The sequence below is a fragment of the Sciurus vulgaris genome (assembly GCF_902686455.1).
Source record: "Sciurus vulgaris genome assembly, chromosome: 9".
In the NCBI taxonomy this organism is placed as follows: domain Eukaryota; kingdom Metazoa; phylum Chordata; class Mammalia; order Rodentia; family Sciuridae; genus Sciurus; species Sciurus vulgaris.
In genome coordinates, this window is record NC_136469.1 from 87,366,653 (window position 1) to 87,385,162 (window position 18,510).

An 18,510-nucleotide genomic window follows, 5' to 3' on the forward strand; every position below is an offset into this window, starting at 1 on the left:
ATGCCTGAAAGCACTGAGTATTGATTTATATATATAAAATTTATATGTAAATTTTAGTGATCAGGTGGATTTACAGAGCATTCATGAATAATGAGGAGTAACTGATATATACAGACAGATATAGATCATGTACCTGTGTGCATTCCTACTTTCAGTATATGAGGGTTTCGGTTGATCCATATCCTGTTTAGTGCACAATTGGAACCCTAATATGCTCGAGTTGGAATACACACAGGTACATGATCTTATATATATGAAAAAAATATATTTATATAATATAGGTTGACTATCCCTTATACAAAATATTTGGAACCAAAGGTGTTTTAGATTTTAGAATATTTGCAACTTTCTTAGTAAATAGTTCCAAACGCTAATCTGAAAATCTAATATCCAAAATGCTCCAAAATTTTCAGATTTTTCATTAATTTAGATTTCACGTTTTCTGATTAGGGAGGCTTAACCTATATAATAGTGTGTGCCTCTGCGTATACTGTAAGAGATAATTTATTTAACTTGGAATAGCTCAGGAAGTTTATAGGAGTATTCCTATACTTGGATGTATAAATTGTCTCCAGATTTTCTTCAGTAATACCACTTCCTTTACTGCTATAAATCATTGAATACAATTTTTTTTTATTCATCTGCTTTTCCCACGTTGACACATTATGATCATTTATATCTACATTTCTCTAAACCCAAAACATTTGATTACTCATTTATTTATTTAATAAGGATTTATTGATCTCTTACTGAGTTTTAGGCTTACTGGAGTATTTTTGAAGCACATTTTCCACTTTTTCTTTTTTTGGAAATGCATTCAGTCAGTAATTATCAGAATTTTTAAAATAACATGTATTCTGCAGTCAAGAACATTTATTTATGTCTCCCTGTTTGTAGTGCCATAGAATCAATAAAATGGAGAGTCAGATAAAAGTGCATTTCTCACATATCATAGACCCTTATATGAGTGTAACTGTACTAACAAATATTGTATAATATATACCTAGCTTTTAGCCATCTTCTAGGAAAATATGTGCTGTTGTGATTTTTATTAACTGTGATTATTGTTTGCTCTATCAAGAACTTACTCTGATGTCTTTTGAACAAGAGAAAAAACACAACAGGGGAATTTACCCTTGAACACTTTTTGGAACAGTAAAGACTTTATTAGAAAGTGCTCTGGGATTGCTGATTGGAGTTAGATGAGGTGATATGAGGTGACATAAGCTGGTCTTTTGGAACAGGGAAGACTGAATATTTCCTTTGAAGACTTTTTTTGACATATTCTTTCATTCAGGCAAACAACTCTGTGGGCTGATGAAGTGAGTAAAATGGCAAAAATGAGCAGACTATATAATGAAAAATAATTAGATTAACTATTCTAAGGGGGAAAAAAAAAAACAAGGATACAATAGGGGATATATTTTTATGTAGTTAAATGTTTGTCCGATGCCAAGAAGTTTAGACTTAATGAACACAGAAAATCTTCACTACCAAGCGGTCTTGGAGTAACATTTAAAGAAGATTATTTAAGTAGCCCAGGGCAGGATAGGTGTAGAAGACAAATAATGGAGAAAGAGAAGACACAGTTCAGTACATAAACCTGAAATATGATATAATAGACAAAAATGCAGATAGAATGACAAGTCTAAGAATATCATGTAGCAACAGTTATCAGATTTGGTAATGGTCTGATGAGGCAAGCAAAGTAAAAATGACCTCAGAGTTTTAAATGCCTAAAAAGTAGTAAAAGAATATTGTTGAAGTCATTATGTTGAGATAAATTAATGCTTTCAGAAAAATGATGACAAGACATTGGAATATTGATGTAGAAATGACCTGTTAGTCATGATAATAAATTGCATTAAATTCTATGACTGAATGATTTGTCCAAGGGACTATTTGTAAAACCTAAGAAAGGTCTTGGGTGATTCTCACAACTGATGAAGAGAACAGGGTCCCTCAAAGAACCACCTAAAGAACAATCTAGAAAGCTAAGTGGAACAAAATGTATTCTAGAGTTGAAAGATTGTATCAGTAAAGAAAATGTGTGATGGGTCGCTCTGTCGAGGAAAGCAAAATGAGCTAAAAAAGGAGAGTGTGGTTCAGGAAGAAAGGAAAAGAAATCTTGATTTGACTCAGGCCAGTCTCTGTAAAGAAACTGCTCTACTAACTAAATCCTTGAATGGAGTGAAGTAGAGAGGGAGATCTAAAGATTAGGAATGAAGTGTATTAACTTGTAAACCAGACAGAGATACAATGGACCGGTGGAATGTTTTATCTAAACAAGTGCTTGGAATAGCTCAGGGAGTTAACGAAATTGTTACTTGAGAGCACCTGGCACATAGTAGGTGCTCAGTAGATGTTTGGTATATGGATGAGTGGACCCGTATCCTTGCCTCATACACATTCTATACCTTTTGGTACTTTTTCTGAATACTAAAAGTATATTAATAGGTGATCTTAGTAAAGCAGTTGTATGGAAAATAAGCTAGCTATCAGATTATAAATTGTTCCTGAGAGATTTAGGAGAGAAAAATAGAGATATTAAACAAACTCTACAAAGGTAAAGGATCACAAAAGTAGAATTCTAGAGGTAGGAGGGTTCACTGAGTAGCCCAATCCTCTTATTGCATGGTGTGGATTTGGGGCCCATTTATGTTAAATAATGTACCATGTATATGTCAAGGTTCAGTTCCAGGAAATTGAAACCACAAAAGCTATTTTAAGCATGAAAGGATTTAATATGAAGAATGAGGTGGACATTAAATTTTTTAAAGACTTTGAGGAGTGCCCGCTAGTTCTCTCCAGGACCAGTTCCCAGAAGGATATAGCAGATTGGCCCACCCGACAGCTGTTAATGCTGCTAAAGCCAGGGAAGGGGACCTCTGAACCTGTTGACTTCAACAACTTGCCATCAAAGATTTTATCCAAGGATGGCAAACCAGTGTAACTGCTGCCAAACCTTCCTTTCAGCATCCATGTGTGCAGCAACCGGAACTTGGACCCTGATACAGGAAACCCTCATCTCCACAATGACTCCACAATCACATTGCCACTTCTGATTTCCAAGGCACACCTGAGTTCATCTGTGCAATTTAGCCAGTTTCTCTAACCACAAGCCCATTGGGGAATGTAGTTACAGCTCATGCAGGAATGTAAATAAGGAGGTGAGATGACAAATGACAAATAACCATATTTACCATATTCACCACTCCAGTTTCCACAACTAAGAAAGAACATGAATAACAAGGAAGTCCCCTTTTTTTAAAGTCTTTTACATTTTATTATTTAAAGAAGCTTCACTTTTTTCAATTTACCTTTCTGACTCTGCCTGTGCCTTCAATACCTTTCTGTTTCTCAATAAGGAAAGCACACTTGATCCTGTCACAGACACATATAGCAACATGGAATCATTATAGGCCCCCCTGTCCTGTTTTTCAATTTTAGACAATCTCATAAGAACTTTAGGTCTCACAGCACAAACTCCTCAAAGTCTGCCTGGATGCATATCACATGCAGATTGTGGTGCTTTCTCAACTATCTTGACATAAAGGTAAACAATTTTATTGCCAGAGTTTGGGACAACCTAGTTTTGTTAGAGGCTGTGTTGTAGAAAAGCCTCTGATGATAGTCAAATGCTAGATCATTCTGAATGCCTCTAGATGCCATCCCCAGAAGAGGAAAGCACTCACCAAGTTCAAAGGTTAAATGTGCATCTGGAAGTCCTTTTACTGTAGTCTCTTTGCTGTCATTGAAGACAAGTACACAAAAAAGAATTATATGTTTGGGTTTTCCCTTCTGATGTTCAAAGAAAAAAAGTGATTGACTTTAAAACTTTTTTATTTGATGCATTATAATTATCCACAATAGTGGGATTTGTACATGAAGCAAACATAACTTGATAAATATCATACCTTAGTACTTATTGACTTTGGTGATAGTGATTGGTAAAATATTTCCATGACATCCATGTTAACTTACCAAATATGGCATTCCTTAATTTCAGTTAAACATTCAAATATTTATGTTTCTCGCACTAAAACTGCAAATGACCTTTAAATCTAAAAAGTTGAATTTAGATATAATAGGATCCACTGCACCATGAATCATTATTGTGCCACTTTCCTAATTTATCACAATATAATTATTTTTTGTGTGAGTGATTTCATCCTGATCCTATTGATTTTAAGAGATGGCCCACAATGAACCCTGATAAAATCTTTTTTGTCTTCACGTTTGTAAGCTTTCTTAAATTTCACGCTGATATTCTGTCCTTTAAATGTGATTTTTTGAAACCTAATTCCCTAAAAAACTCACAGAAAAGCATATTTAGTGATAATTCACAGAATATATTTTGCTCCAAGTTCTTCAGTCTGTAAGGCAACATCAATGTTTGCTAAGATTTTAACTTTTCGAACTCCTTCCATGTTTGTGCTAAGTAACAAGCAGGTTTTTTTGTGTGTGAGTTTTTTTTTTTTTTTTTTTTTGCTACTTTTAGAAGATACTTTTTCTATAAACACATTTACAGTGCCTTTTGAATTAGATTGCTTTTAATGAACAAAGAAGTTCACATTTTATAAGAAAGCTGAAAATATATATATATGTATATGTGTGTGTGCGCACACATGTGTGTGCATGCATTAGATACATAGATAGATAGTATATTTTGGGATGAATTACTAATACTGCAACCTTAACTTTTCTCCCTCTATGTTGCATATTCAAGGAGAATTAACATCTCACAAAAGTATAGTTTTTATTGTAAGGGTTTACTGAAATTTTCGTTACTACCCAACTTCTTACAAGTCTGATTAAATGTGTTCAGAGAGTAAGTTATGGAAAATTAAATGGCTATTAAAAATTCTTAGTCATGTTACTGATGTAAAAAGAATGCAAAAGTTTCTAAGCCACCAAATTTTCATAGCCAAACCAAATTAAGTGAACTTCTGGTCTGGCCAAGATAGAAAAACAGAGACTAGATTTACCATCCTGCTTTAAATAACTAGAGACGAATAAATGTATGAAACAACAGTTTGCAAAACACTGGATATCAGGAAATGAATGATAGTGATCTTGAGAAATGAGGAAAAAATGAGGTGACCCTCAGCACTAACCTACCTTACTCAGAGTTTTCAGTCTGATTCTCAGGGAAAGGGAGCGCAAATGGAGGCAGACAAATTCCCAGAATTAAGAAACCTCAGCTGAGAGTCATGAGAGATGAAGTTGAGGTCAGAGTTCATAGGACTGAGAATAGGAGAAAAGAAATACACAGAAATAGAACCATGAAAATCTATGGAGGGTCCTCACTAGTAGTTAGCTGAACCCTGATCAGGGCATACATGTGAGAAAATTATGAAAAGCTTGGGAAAGTGTCACCTAAAAGGATTAGAGGTAACAGTAGCTAGTGTTTCTGTGGAGTTGGGAACAGTACTTGTTCCCATTGACCAGACTGCAGTATTTCAAAATTCACACAGCACTGGAGAGCAGACAGAGGCTTTCTTGCCTCAGTAATGGTGAATAATTGGCTCTAGATTAATGCTGCTCTGACCCTGTCTAATAAATCTTAAACATAAGACCTCAAAGGAACAAACTGTTTTTAAATAATTTAACTATATCAAGAAAAAAACTCAAGAATGTTTATAGGAATACAAATACATCCAGCAGCCAAAAAAGATAAAATTCACAATGTCAGACCTCTAATCACAAATTACCAAGTATGCAAAGAAGCAGGAAAATGCAGCCCATAATGATGAGGAAAAGACTCAGTCAAAACTGACCCAGAAATGTTAGAATTAACAAATAAAAACATTAAAACAACTGTTGAAGCTGAATTTCATATATTTAGAATAATGTCTTTTATATTTGCTTTAATATCTATCCCCAAATCATGCAGTTGAATGACAGCAGAAATGAAACTAGAGCTCATTCCTTCTTGTATTATTTTTGTATTGCTGCCTAATAAATTACCACAAACTTAATGATTTAAAGCAATATTCATTTACTAGCCTGAAGTTCTATAAGTCAGAAGTCCAAGGTGGCTGAACTGGTTCTATGCTTTGGAGATCACAAGAACTCAATAAAGGTGCTAGTCAAGTTGAAGTCCTATCTGGAAGCTCTGGGAAGGAATCCTCTTTAAGAATCATTCAGGATGTTGGCAGAATCCACATTCTCATTTTTATAGGCCCAGGGTCCCCATGTCTTTTCTGGTTGTTGGGTAGGTTTCACTGTTAGCAAGTAGAAGCCTCTCTCTGGTCCTACATACTCCCTTTAGCTTCAGAAACAACAATGGTACCTCAAATTTTTGTAGTTCACATTTCTGACTTTCCTGTATGCCACCAGTTAGAGAAAGCCCTCTGCTTTCTAATGATTCAAGCTAAATCAGGCCCACCAGGATAATCCTCTTTTATGGTCAATTGCACCAAATAACAATCTCATCATAGAAATGATAGCTCACCACGTTCACAGGATATGAAGATTAAAATAGAGTATCTTTGTGAGGTCACTATAGAAAGTGTTCACTATATTCCTGAACCTATTCTGATTTTCCTGGTGTTATAACATGTACTCTCTTTCTGAAAGATCTATAATATAAACCAAATATATTCAACTTATTCATCAGCCTTTCATTGTTACAACAAAACACCAGAGGTAGACCACTCAAAAAACAAAAAAGGTCTATTAATTCACAGTTTGGGGGGGTTCAGGGCATAGCTCCTATATTGACCCTATTATGACAAGGACCTTGGTAGTGGTTGTAACAATGTGTTGGAGCAGGAGATTGTATCCTGATACAGAAAGCCGGAAAGACTGGTTCAATGGAGGACACACCTCCATTGACTTACCACTAAGCCTCTCCTCTTAAAGTTTCTACACAGTCTTTCACCACCACACCAGGGACCAAGTTTCTAATGCATGGACCCTTGGGGACAAACTATATCCAAACCATAGCACTAACTGTATCTAAAAAATTGACATAGATCGAATGCTAATGTCACTTTGATATTCATGTGACTCACTTTGCAAGGTCTGTGACTATTTCTGTATAATTTTGAACATCTTACCCAAAGTAGTACTTCCCACACTTTGTCCCTCTTGCTCCATTCATCCCAGTGTATTCTTCTTACCCTATGTCACAGTTCTTCTCCTGGGAATGGAGGTTTTCTGAGGACAAAGATCACATTTGTCTATCCATTTCAGGACTCTCAGTGCTTGTATCAGTACCAGGGAAAATACCCAGGTTCTTTAAACATTTATCCAAAAGAATAAATATAAAATATTCATGTAGTTTGCCTATACTGACTTGTTTAAATTTTTGCCAATCATTCCATATGCCTTTGGAGATAATTTTGGTATGCTCATGTAGAATGGAAAACTTTGAGGTGAGGACTTTTTTTTTTCTTTAATAAAGTAGCATAGAAGCTGCAGAATGGATCCTGTCTTTGTTCTATGCAGTGAAGCCTGTTTAGAAAACCTTAACTTCTAGCAATCTAAGATAAGTAGAATGTAATCTGGTAAATTGGGCATGGTGACCTCTCCTTCTACCCTTCTATTATCTCTTTGATTTAGTAGAACTCACCTACAGAAGCCATAAATAAGAAGGACTGTACTTTAGGTAAGAAGCAGTGAACCATTTATTAAAATGCTATTAAATGTATAGAGTAGCAAAATGTGAAAATTAAAATTACTGTTCTGTCTGAAAAATTAACCTTGTGACTTCAGTTAGAAAAAGAACAAAAGAAAATAGGGATTGGATCACTAGTAATGAAGTCCTTAATTTAAAATGAAATAAAGTAAGTTAAAAGATAAAACAGAATATAGAGTCCCTTCCAAAAGACTGTGTTTACTGAATGGTTTACTGAAGGAGGCTGGGCAGGAAAGTGGGGACTACGGATGACTGCAGCAAGAATGACCAAGAGGGGCTTGTTCACAGAGTTTCATGTGTCAGGAATTCCCATCAAACTGTCTTTATCAAAGAGGAAAAAAAGCAGTAAAAGAAGAAAATGAAGTGTTAGTAGTTTATTGGTTCATGAAACTAAAAAGACTAAAGGAATAAAATGGGGAAGTGAGATCAATAGAATAAGTCCCACTAACTGTATCACCTACTTGGAGAAAGATAACTCCCCCATACTTGAAGTTGCTGGATTTTACAAATTTAATTTATCATTTAAATTTGAATCTCAGGTAAATAATGAATAAGTGTCTAGTATGTTCCATGTAATATTCAGGACATAATAATGCTAAAACAACGTTATTTATCATAAATTTGAACTTAACAAGGACTGTTGTCTTTTACTGACAACCTTGTCTACACCCAAACATTTCAGTAATTTATTCAAGAAATGGTTGTAGTAGGGCTGAGCAAGCAACAGTCATAGGAATAAACCAGAGTATGAATGAAGGACTGAATCTTCCTAAAAATACCAAGAAGCCTAAAGACTGAGAAGTGATTCTAGGGAAACAGATTACACGAGGAGAAATTAAACACAAAATTAACTCATAAAAACTAAGAAGAAGAGTATTACAAGGAGATGAGGGAAGAGCAAGATCTGAAAGAATTCGACAAGGTGGCTTGCCTATAAAACATCCATTTCCTCTTCTACTTTCATCCTAAGCCCGTATCCTTCATCTTCTTTTTAAATAGAACCTTCCACTTCTAAATCTTTGCTTCTGAGGAGGCTGGCCTCAGGTGTAGTGATTGATTTCCAGTTTGTCTATGACAGACATGGGGTTCCATTCTTCTCATCTGCAGATGAGTTTTACTGGATATTATAATTAAATACTAGTCACTGAGACATGCAATGAAACATGCCACAGGGCTGGGCATGGTGGCACACGCCTGTAATCCCAGTGGATCAGGGAGACTGAAGCAGGAGAATCTCAAGTTCAAAGCCAGCCTCAGAAACGGCAAGGTGCCAAGCAACTCAGTGAGACCCTGTCTCTAAATAAAATACAGAATAGAGCTGGGGATGTGGCTCAGTGGTTGAGTATCCCTGAGTTCAATCCCCAGGAACAACAACAACAAGAAAAAAACAACAAACAAAAAAACACCCAAAGGACTTCCAGGAAAGGTTCTTACCTGCTTCTAAGATGAAATGCAGGAAGATGCAATCTGTTGTCCCTGACTATGGTATTAGAATTGGTACAGCCATATTGAAAAAAATCAAAGAAGCTAATATGAAGTCAAAGTTTGTACACCAAGAACGGCAAGTTATAGAATGATAAAAGGAACTGGATCCTTAATGCTTTAAATGGTGGTGTTCATTTATTTTGTTTTTTGTTTTAATTTGAAACAAAACAAACATTCTGACATGTAGAAGGTTCTTATTCAGAACTAGAGTTTATATTTTGAACATAAAGTGACTTTTAAATTGTTTGCTAATGATCACAAAGCATAAAAACTTTTTTTTTTAAATTTAAAGGGTAGAATTTCTGTTTTAAAATGCTACACATTATCCCTTAATATATTTAGTGAAAACCAAAGAAAACATATGCATTTTAGAATTAGGACTTTTGGGGAAAAGAAATCACGGAAACTAGTATTCATTAAATGGTAATATCTTTTTTTTTTTTTCTTTTAAGCAGCAGTTAACTTAGTCAAATTTCTGAATTGACATCATAAATTGGCCTGAATATAGTTCTTTGAACTGTTATTATGGAATTTCCCAGTTGGTGAAGGACACAGCTGCTTTTCACAGAAACATTTTATATCTTGGTAGAATATTGCCCTCATATATTTGGAGATAATGTTACTATGTCCTATTAGAATGAATAACTTTAATTTGAATTAAAAAAAAAAAAGTCAATGGAAAAATCACTGTCGGATGATACCAACAGGTTCCCACAATTATTTAAGTGCTCTGTGCTTCTGATGTTAGCAGAGAACATTTGTTAGATTTTGCTTCTATTTTTAGCTCTGATCATAGGATCTCCACCTACTCTTTGGAAAATCCGGCTCTTGGTATTTCAGTGACTTCATTTTCATAACAGTATTCTGTTCATGAGGAACGCCAGTTTTCTACTTATAGACTCATTCTGTATTTATTGTTAAGGAAAGGTGATCTGATTCATTTTGATGATGGGAATCTTGGTTATTTACTTATAACACAAAAATCAACTTAAATTTCTACAGAGATAGGGGTACAAGAGGAATTTAGTCAACAAAATTAAATGTTGTCAATGAAACATGTTAGAACATGTTTCACTGACATATAAAAGAAAATCTGTCAGAATGGTGGCCTAAACATGATACAAGTGACACCCCTCATGTGTTAACTAAATCTGAAACTAGATTATCCAGGGCTGTATGATAGCCCACATCATGGGGCAATCAGACTCCTCCCTCATTGCCACTCCACATACCTGTACATGCCTTGATTCTAAGGCCAGCCACCTCCTAGGGCTCTTGATGAGGTGTCTGTGCTCCAGGCAGCAGGAAGGAATACTGAATAGAGGAGCCAAGGGGTAAACCTCCAGGGAAGAATGGGCTTCTGTGAGGGGCCTTTGTAGAAGTCTTCTATAGAAACCAGTATGAGCCCCCATCTAAGTCACAAAATATAAGTAATGCCTCTGTTTAGATTTTACTGGCTTAGTCTTGGTCACATGTAATCCTTAATCCCAAGGGAGACTGGGAGTGCCTTTTAGGTGGGTTTATTTAAAACTGCTTATTCGAAAGCTCCATACTTCTCTCTCAGTCTCTATCACAGTATGCTTAATATTGCCTCCCAACCCCATGTGCATTTGTATCAGATTCAAAACTCCCTCAGAACTTAAACCTTTCCATTTTACCTTTGTTTCCTGCCCCTTTTGAGACTATAGAACTTTTGGGGTTTTTTTCCTTGGGCTGGGGGATAATTTTACCATTCTGATACTTTGATTTCCTGTAAACATGATTAGATATAACAACAGACCATATTCCATCCTAAAAATATTTCAGGCCCAAGGGTTCATAATCAGCCAAGCAAGCTATATTTTACTTTATCTGTTTGCATTAATGCTGATCATTCATATTTAATACTAAATATTTATATTGTGACCTAACTGGTCACCTACATACTTCCTTAAAATTCATACCAATAAAATAGGAGCAAAATTCTTCTTTTTCTGAAAATTCATATATAGCAATTGGAAAACAAAAGAATACAGTCAAAATGTTTCCAAAATATTAATTAATGCTTATCAGCAACTCCTAAGTTTTCAAAAATTACATTTTTTCCCAAAAAAGTGGGAATAAAAAAGGAAACTCACTCTAAAAATTAAGACAGATTGCCTTTGATATGTCAGAGAACCTTAGAAAGTACTCTAGGCAACACTTTTCAGGATGAAGCCTAGGAATAGTAGTACTACTACTTATCACAGGGCTTGACTTCTCTTCTCTTGGAATGCTTTACACATTTTTGGAGACTCTTCCTAACTTAAATTTCCCTGATTTCCTACTAATTCTGTCATCACATCAGTCACTCTGCTCCCCACCTCAACCAGCCCCATTCAAGTGGCCTTAGCACCTACATGACTGAATGCCAATAAGTTGCCACCAGAGATCTATAATTTTTGATACCAAATATAAAGTGTCACTCTGCTTTCTCTTCTTGAATTTGCCTATGGCCTGTGTAATTTTTATCAGTTCTTTTAAGCAGGAAACACCTTAGCAAGAGCATGATTAGCATGATATTCACCCTTAATTATTTCTATTCCTATATCTTGTGGGGGAGGCAGAGATAATGGTAGGATTAAATATAGAGGCATCCAAGATTTTGTCACAGAGTACATCATATTTTAAACAGTGAAACTTTAGAAAGGTGCTCTGTTACTAACAGTGTGTTCTGGTACCCTGAACAAATCTGCCTAACCTAGCAATTGTTAAAGTGATCCAAGCATATACAATCGTTCAGCTCCATTTTAAATATAAATTGAATACAACCTTGTGATTCTCAGGGTTAGCACCTGCAAAGGTGTGGAGTAGTTCTCTGCCTTTTCAGGTCTATATGTGCTGTTTTCACTCTGTGTGGAATGAGGATTAGGGCTGTCCATAAGCCAGCCCTTTCCAATGCTGTGTTGGCCTTTTAAAACCCCTCAATAAGCCTCTAATATTGGGCTTAATCCTGATCTGAACTGAAAATAAATATTTTACCTTCTTTTTTCTTTGTTTCTCCTTTGTGCTCTGCAGCAGATATCATTACCCACATGCTTTCTGAGGTTACTAACCAATTCAGATTTTCCGTACTGACTCCAGATTTAATTCTCACTTTTATTTTAAAGTAGCTGTGACAATATGATTTATGACATGTAAAATAATTTTTTAAAGGATGGCTTTTCTTAAAGGGAAAATCATTATCATCATAAATAGTATAAGTAAATATGAATTTTAGAATATTTTATGTGTAAGCACTATGTATAGTGTTTTTACCATTATACTTCTATCATCTCAGGAACTCTGAAAAAAATAGGTGTTGTTATCCCATTTTACAGAAGTGGAGACTGCAAGTCAAAAAGATTAGCCATCTTAAGTAAAATTATTTTCTTAGGATGTGACATTATCAATATTTGAAGCTAGGTATGTCTGATTAGAAGGCCCATGCTACTCATCACTTGACCATCACACTACAAAGGAGACATAATAAGATAGACTCATTATGAATGAAGACATCTCATGACCTGAAAGCTGCCTATACTTATAATGATGTGTAGAAGTTAAAAGTGCCAAAAGTTATTGCACTGTCTTTCTTTGAAATGTTTGACACTCCCCACTTTAGGAATCAAGGAAAAGGATATTGAAGAGCACAAGGGAAAATAAGGGCAATAGTGTTTGGTTTAATAAGGCTTCTGTTATGGTTTGGATATGAGATGTCCCCCAAAAGCTTCTGTGTTAATGTGGGAATGTTTGGAGGTAAAATGACTAAATTGTGAAAGCTGTAACCTAATTAGTTTATCCTGGTTTGAATGAACTAGGTGGTGGCAAATGGGGTGTGACTGATGGGATGGGTCACGGGGGTATGCTCTGGAAGGGTGCATCTTCTCTGTGTCCCCTTCCCCCTCCTCTCTCTTTTCCTGCCTCTCCCTTTGCTTCCTGAACTCTCTATGAATGGAGCAGCTTTCCTCCACTGGACCCCTGTCTGATGATGTTCTGCTTTATCTTAGGCCCAGAGCAATGGAGTTGGCCATCTACTGAAACCGCAAGCCCCAAATAAACTTTTCCTTCCCTAAGTTGTTCTTGTCAGGTGTTTTGGTCTCAGAAACTCAAAAGCAGATTAACACAGCTCCCTTCTTCTCAGGTTCCTTTTGCAACAACTACAGCAACAACAAAGATTCTCTTCTCACCTAGTAAGGGGGTGATGCAAAGGCCAGACTCAAAAAGGGTGTTTGAGCAGAACGAACCGTCTTTCTGAAATAAGTGTTCAGCCTTCTTCATTCATGCATCAGGCTTAATGATATGATGACATTGCTAGTATAATTCCATTGGATGCTGTATCTGACAGTTCTGCCCAAATGAGCTAGTTTTAGAACTGAGAGCTCATGTATGAATTTCCTATTTGTCCACTAGCTCTTCCAACCTCTCACATTCTCAAGTGTGTGAAAAGACTTCAGGTTAAATAGTAAAGCTGTTTGCAGGTGTAGTCTCTTGCCCTCAGTGTGGGTTTGCAGCTCTTGAAAAACAACTTTTGAGGAAAGCCTCTGTTTGATGTGGACAGCTGTGGAGTTATTTATATATTGTGGAACCAATGTGAGTCCATGGTAAAAGAAAGTTCCCAGCTAATGAGCTGGAAGCTGGACTCGGGTCAAAGTGAAGAACAGCATAGTGTTCAAACCCACCTAAGTCAAATGCAAAGCCTGTGCTTGTACTCAGATCCCTGGGGTTGGTCTCTATATATTTTCTAAAGGTTGAAAGGGTGTGAGTGGGATCTACTTCCACTAGTTTAATCCCATGTGGCTAAAGCTTGGTCATCAATCTTCCAGGCCAAGAGAGACATTTTTCTCCCCCTTGGCTTTACTAAAACCACAGAGATGGAAAGGAAAATACCTATTCATTAATGTCAGATGCCAATTCAAATGGCTTACAGGGTCAGTACAGCATTAAATAAACCTCCTTATAAAGCATGAGTCAGAGTTGGTTCTGTCAAGCTTGTTTTAGACATCAAGGCAGTTCATGAAATAAATTCTGAGTTTTATGTATTTGAAATGGAGATGAATATACTTTCAGGTTTTTATACCAACAGTTTTAAACAGTATCTTTAATTTTAGTATCCAATTGATATTTTATTTTTTAATACATCAAAACATTCTTCACCCAAAATAAACTCATCTGAAGGCAACTAATTGAGGTCATTAAAATCTGAGAATTTCTCTCATTCTTTCCCACATTTGTGTGTGTGTCTGTGTCTACATATGAAATGTCCATTTGGAAAGTGAAAATAATTATAGTCCTTGAACTACATGAAAGAAAAAACTGTTTATAATTTTATTTCCCTTGAATATGGGTCATTTTCTGACTGACTTGCTTTGGTATCTCACAGATTCAGATATTGAACATCTGAAATTACCTGCCGTCTAACTGATGGCAAAACGGAGGTGGAAAACTGTAGTATCAAGTGTTTATAACTTATATATCCAGCCACTTTCCCCTGCAGCGTTCACTAGCCAACTATACTCAGAAGAAACAAAGCACTACATGGTGAACAGTAATCATATCATGAGATGTGGTTGTGTTGCCATGCCATAATTTTATTTTTAAATTATGGCTACTGAAAAGAGGAATCGTTTAAATTTATGTGGTACAAAGGCTGTACTCCATGATTATCGTACCTTAGATCAACTACTGTAAACATACTGACACACAATTTTTATTTATAATCTCCATTAATGTAATGATAACATAATCAGACTGCTCTGTACACTAGCTTTTCTGGGAACTGAGATACAGCTGGAAGAAGACTCACTACTCTTACCCTTATGGACTCTTCAGTCTGGCGTGGCTTTCTCTCTGGACAGTATTATTTTAGTCCCAGTGTTGTTGTTCTGTGTTGAATTTGTAAGAGGCTGTTCTGATCACACATACATGTCTTTTATATAAGGATTAAATGGAAAGGTAGCATCTTGGTGGTTATGGGTTATGGTAGGCCCCTGCAGAGGGTTCATTTTTTCTAAGAAGGTATTGATCAGAAGGCCTGCTGGGGAAACTGAAATGCCTGGGTTCCTTTTGTTTCTTAATAGAGTCGGATCTGGAAGGCCTTGATGACCTAGGTGCACTGTACAGCCACATTGACCAGCAGCTGAATGAAACAATGCGGCGCCGCAGACACGCGGGAGAGAACGATTACAACATCGAGGTGCTTCTGGGAGTGGATGACTCTGTGGTCCGTTTCCATGGCAAAGAGCACGTCCAAAACTACCTCCTCACCCTGATGAACATTGTGAGTAGCAACTCCTTTTTGAGGCTTTTTGATTCTTTAATTCACTTCTGCTGTTCTCATAGCATCCTTGGGAAACTCATATGAGAACTTCCATGGCTGCACCCCACATCCGCAAAGTGTACATAACTGCGTTCAGTTCCCAAATTTGATCTATGTGTTTGAAACACAAGAAGGCAAAATCCAAGGAAGCATGAAGTAAAAGTCTCTTTGAGTTGATCAACTAGTCTGCTGTTTTCACCAAGAAAAAATCATGTATTTTAAAAGCCGTGATGGGACAGAATTATAACATGAATTGTTTTTGTTTTGCTCTGGGATAATCAGAACTTTCCATACTGTCCACCTGCCTTGATGTGAACTGTGAAGGATGAAATAGCTCTTCCCAGCATTGCTCTGTATCCTGGGATGATGATGAATGATTTATGCCCATAGAGCTTTTGAATAAATGTGATATTTCAACATTATAAGATTAAAGGCAATGTATTTACAAAGTACAGAACTATTGGCACAGTGCTGCACAGCAGTTGCTAAAAGGCCCTTTAAATTTGCTCTTTATTTCTCCTTTATGATCCTTAATCAGATTCAGAAGAAATTTTTGTTGGTATCCTCACACTGGTGTTCTTTTTTCTTTGAATTGGCAAGAACAATTGACAAGGAATGATAATATAAAATGATATCAAGGCCACCTGCTTCAAAAAGATAATTGAGATAGTGGTACATTGATATGTTTTACCTCATGCTATTTTAAAATACAAATTATATTGATCTTATAAATTTATTACCTAATTATATTTTTTTCTATTCTCTGACTTTGCTTTTGGTTTTTAATTTATTTTGGGAGATTAATCTTTTCCCCCATGTTTAAGAGTAGATTTCATACAGTTACACAGAGAAGAAAAATCCTTCCTTCCATGAATCATGATTATATTTATACTAATATTTAAGCCCATCTGCTGAATATATTTTTGTACATTGAGATGTCAGTTTATAAAATTACACATATTGCATATCACTATGAAATGGAAAATGATTTAGAGATTCAAACACATTTTTATTTGTTCATTGGCACTAATTCTTGTTATGAAGACAAAACCACATACATTAAACAAATTACTAAACTTGGCCATAGTTATGTATATAGATTTTCAACTATTAACTTTGTGTATGACTTAATAGTTGTATAACTTGGGCATTCTTCTTAGTCTCTGTCTGCTTCAGTTTCCTTACCTTTTTTTTAAATATATATATATATGAATATATAAAGAAATATGTTTTATATTTAATAAAATATATATTTTATATATATGAAATATAAAGAAATACACACACACACACACACACAATATGTATATATTTCTTTGTAGGTGGACACAATACCTTTATTTTATTTTATGTGGAGCTGAGGATTGAACCCAGGGCCTCACGCATGCTAGGCAAGCACTCTACCACTGAGCCACAACCCCAGTCCCTCTTTACTTTACCTTTATAATGAGAAAAATAGCAGGAATGTTGAAAGGACTAAATGAATAAATACAAGTCATGTTCTTTGTACAGTGTTCTATGCACACAAATGTATAGCCATATTTTGGCTTTCCATATTAAATTTTACTTTCTAAATTATCAAAAACTTAAAAATTCCTGTGAAAGTGCTGTTTTCACTTTATGCATTGTGCCCCTTGCAGTTTTTTCCTAGGAAGATAATTTATTAGGCTCCTAACCTAATTCAAATTCAGAACTACAGAAGGCTCTGGGAGTAATACAGCAGAGATTTGATTGGTCTTTGTTCTCACAGAATTTACAAATGGTTGAGGAGAAAAGATAAATATGGGGAAAATTACAAAAAAAAATTAAGCAATTAACAATTGTATCTTAGGCATTATAATGTAAATATTATAGCATCTTAGAAAGTGATAAATGACCACAGTCATCATATCAGGAAGCTATGAAGGTATCACATGGGGACCTAGGAGGGTGAGATGTTCGGTCTAGCCTAGCTTGCTACAGGTTGGCTCTGTGGCCTTGGAAAATTGGTGTCCTTTTCTATGATGTAGTTCCATGCTTTTAAAATTGAAATATTCAACAAAATATTCATTAATTCTGCAATTCCAGAAGCCAGGAGATAAACCAGATCTTTGGGGATTTTCTGTCATTGTTTTGCTTTGGGGATGGGACGGGGGGCGGGGTGTGGAATTAGTGTTTTCAAAGCATGCCCCATTTGAACAAGCTCACCTAGTGAGGTGGCATAAACAAACTCATGCTCAGTGACTTCATGACTCTTCTCTTAAATGCTGTTCTATAAGTCCTGGTGGAAGAGGTAAAGGGGAGTCGGGGGGCAGGAAGACCATGTGATGGTAGACAAGGGTCAAATTACACTAGGCCTTAACTGCTATGCTAAGGGTCATGTACTGGATTTCATAGTGAGAATTAATGATCAGATTTTAGAATCAGGAATCTGATGGTTACCTTGGGAAAAGGTTAAAGAGAGAGAGCCCTGCTGAATGTCACAGGGGTTGAGGAGAAATTTGATGAGGGGGCTGAACCAAAGTTGAAGCATCAGAGTGGAAAGGAAGTAAACAACATGGAAATTTTGTATTTACTGTTTTCATCTTGCTAAGACTAGTAATTCTAAATAAATTTGTTTTATTAAGTGAAGTATAAGGTGAGAAGCAAGAGCAGTATTGTCTTGGTTGTAGCTCTTCTGTGAATGCCCTTCAAATTTGGGATAATTGAGTAATTTTAAAATTCATTTCAGTGGGTTTTTGAAAAATCCCAAAATTGGTATAAAATTCCATGACATTCAGCATAAATATTCCCATTGTTTACATACTTTTTTTTTAATTAATGTCCTAAACTATCCTGGTATGTTGTTAGGTATTCTAGTTTGAGAGAAACTATGATTTAATTTATGCTCTTATAGTATGCATTTGGCTCTCAACTAAGAACCTAACAATGTTTAGGTATTACCTATAAGAGGCTTTTTAAAAAATAAAACATTGCCACACAAAGATTGATGGCAGAATTCTTCCAGTTTATGGAGATTTAAACAACATAACCTAAACAGATAAAAAGGAGGGAGGAAGGGATGGGATCAGGAAAAGAAAGAAAA

The 18,510-nt window shown here is 35.7% G+C and overlaps 1 protein-coding gene across 3 annotated transcripts in view; it reads left to right on the forward strand.

The window, feature by feature from the left end:
* ADAMTS3 (ADAM metallopeptidase with thrombospondin type 1 motif 3) overlaps positions 1-18,510 on the forward strand; it is a 280,780-nt gene that overhangs the window by 201,591 nt on the left and 60,679 nt on the right. For all 3 annotated transcript variants that reach the window (XM_079152690.1, XM_079152689.1, XM_079152688.1), the window contains exon 5: positions 15,208-15,407. In XM_079152690.1, coding sequence (XP_079008816.1) covers positions 15,208-15,407 — 200 coding nt within the window. The remainder of the gene's footprint in view (positions 1-15,207; positions 15,408-18,510) is intronic.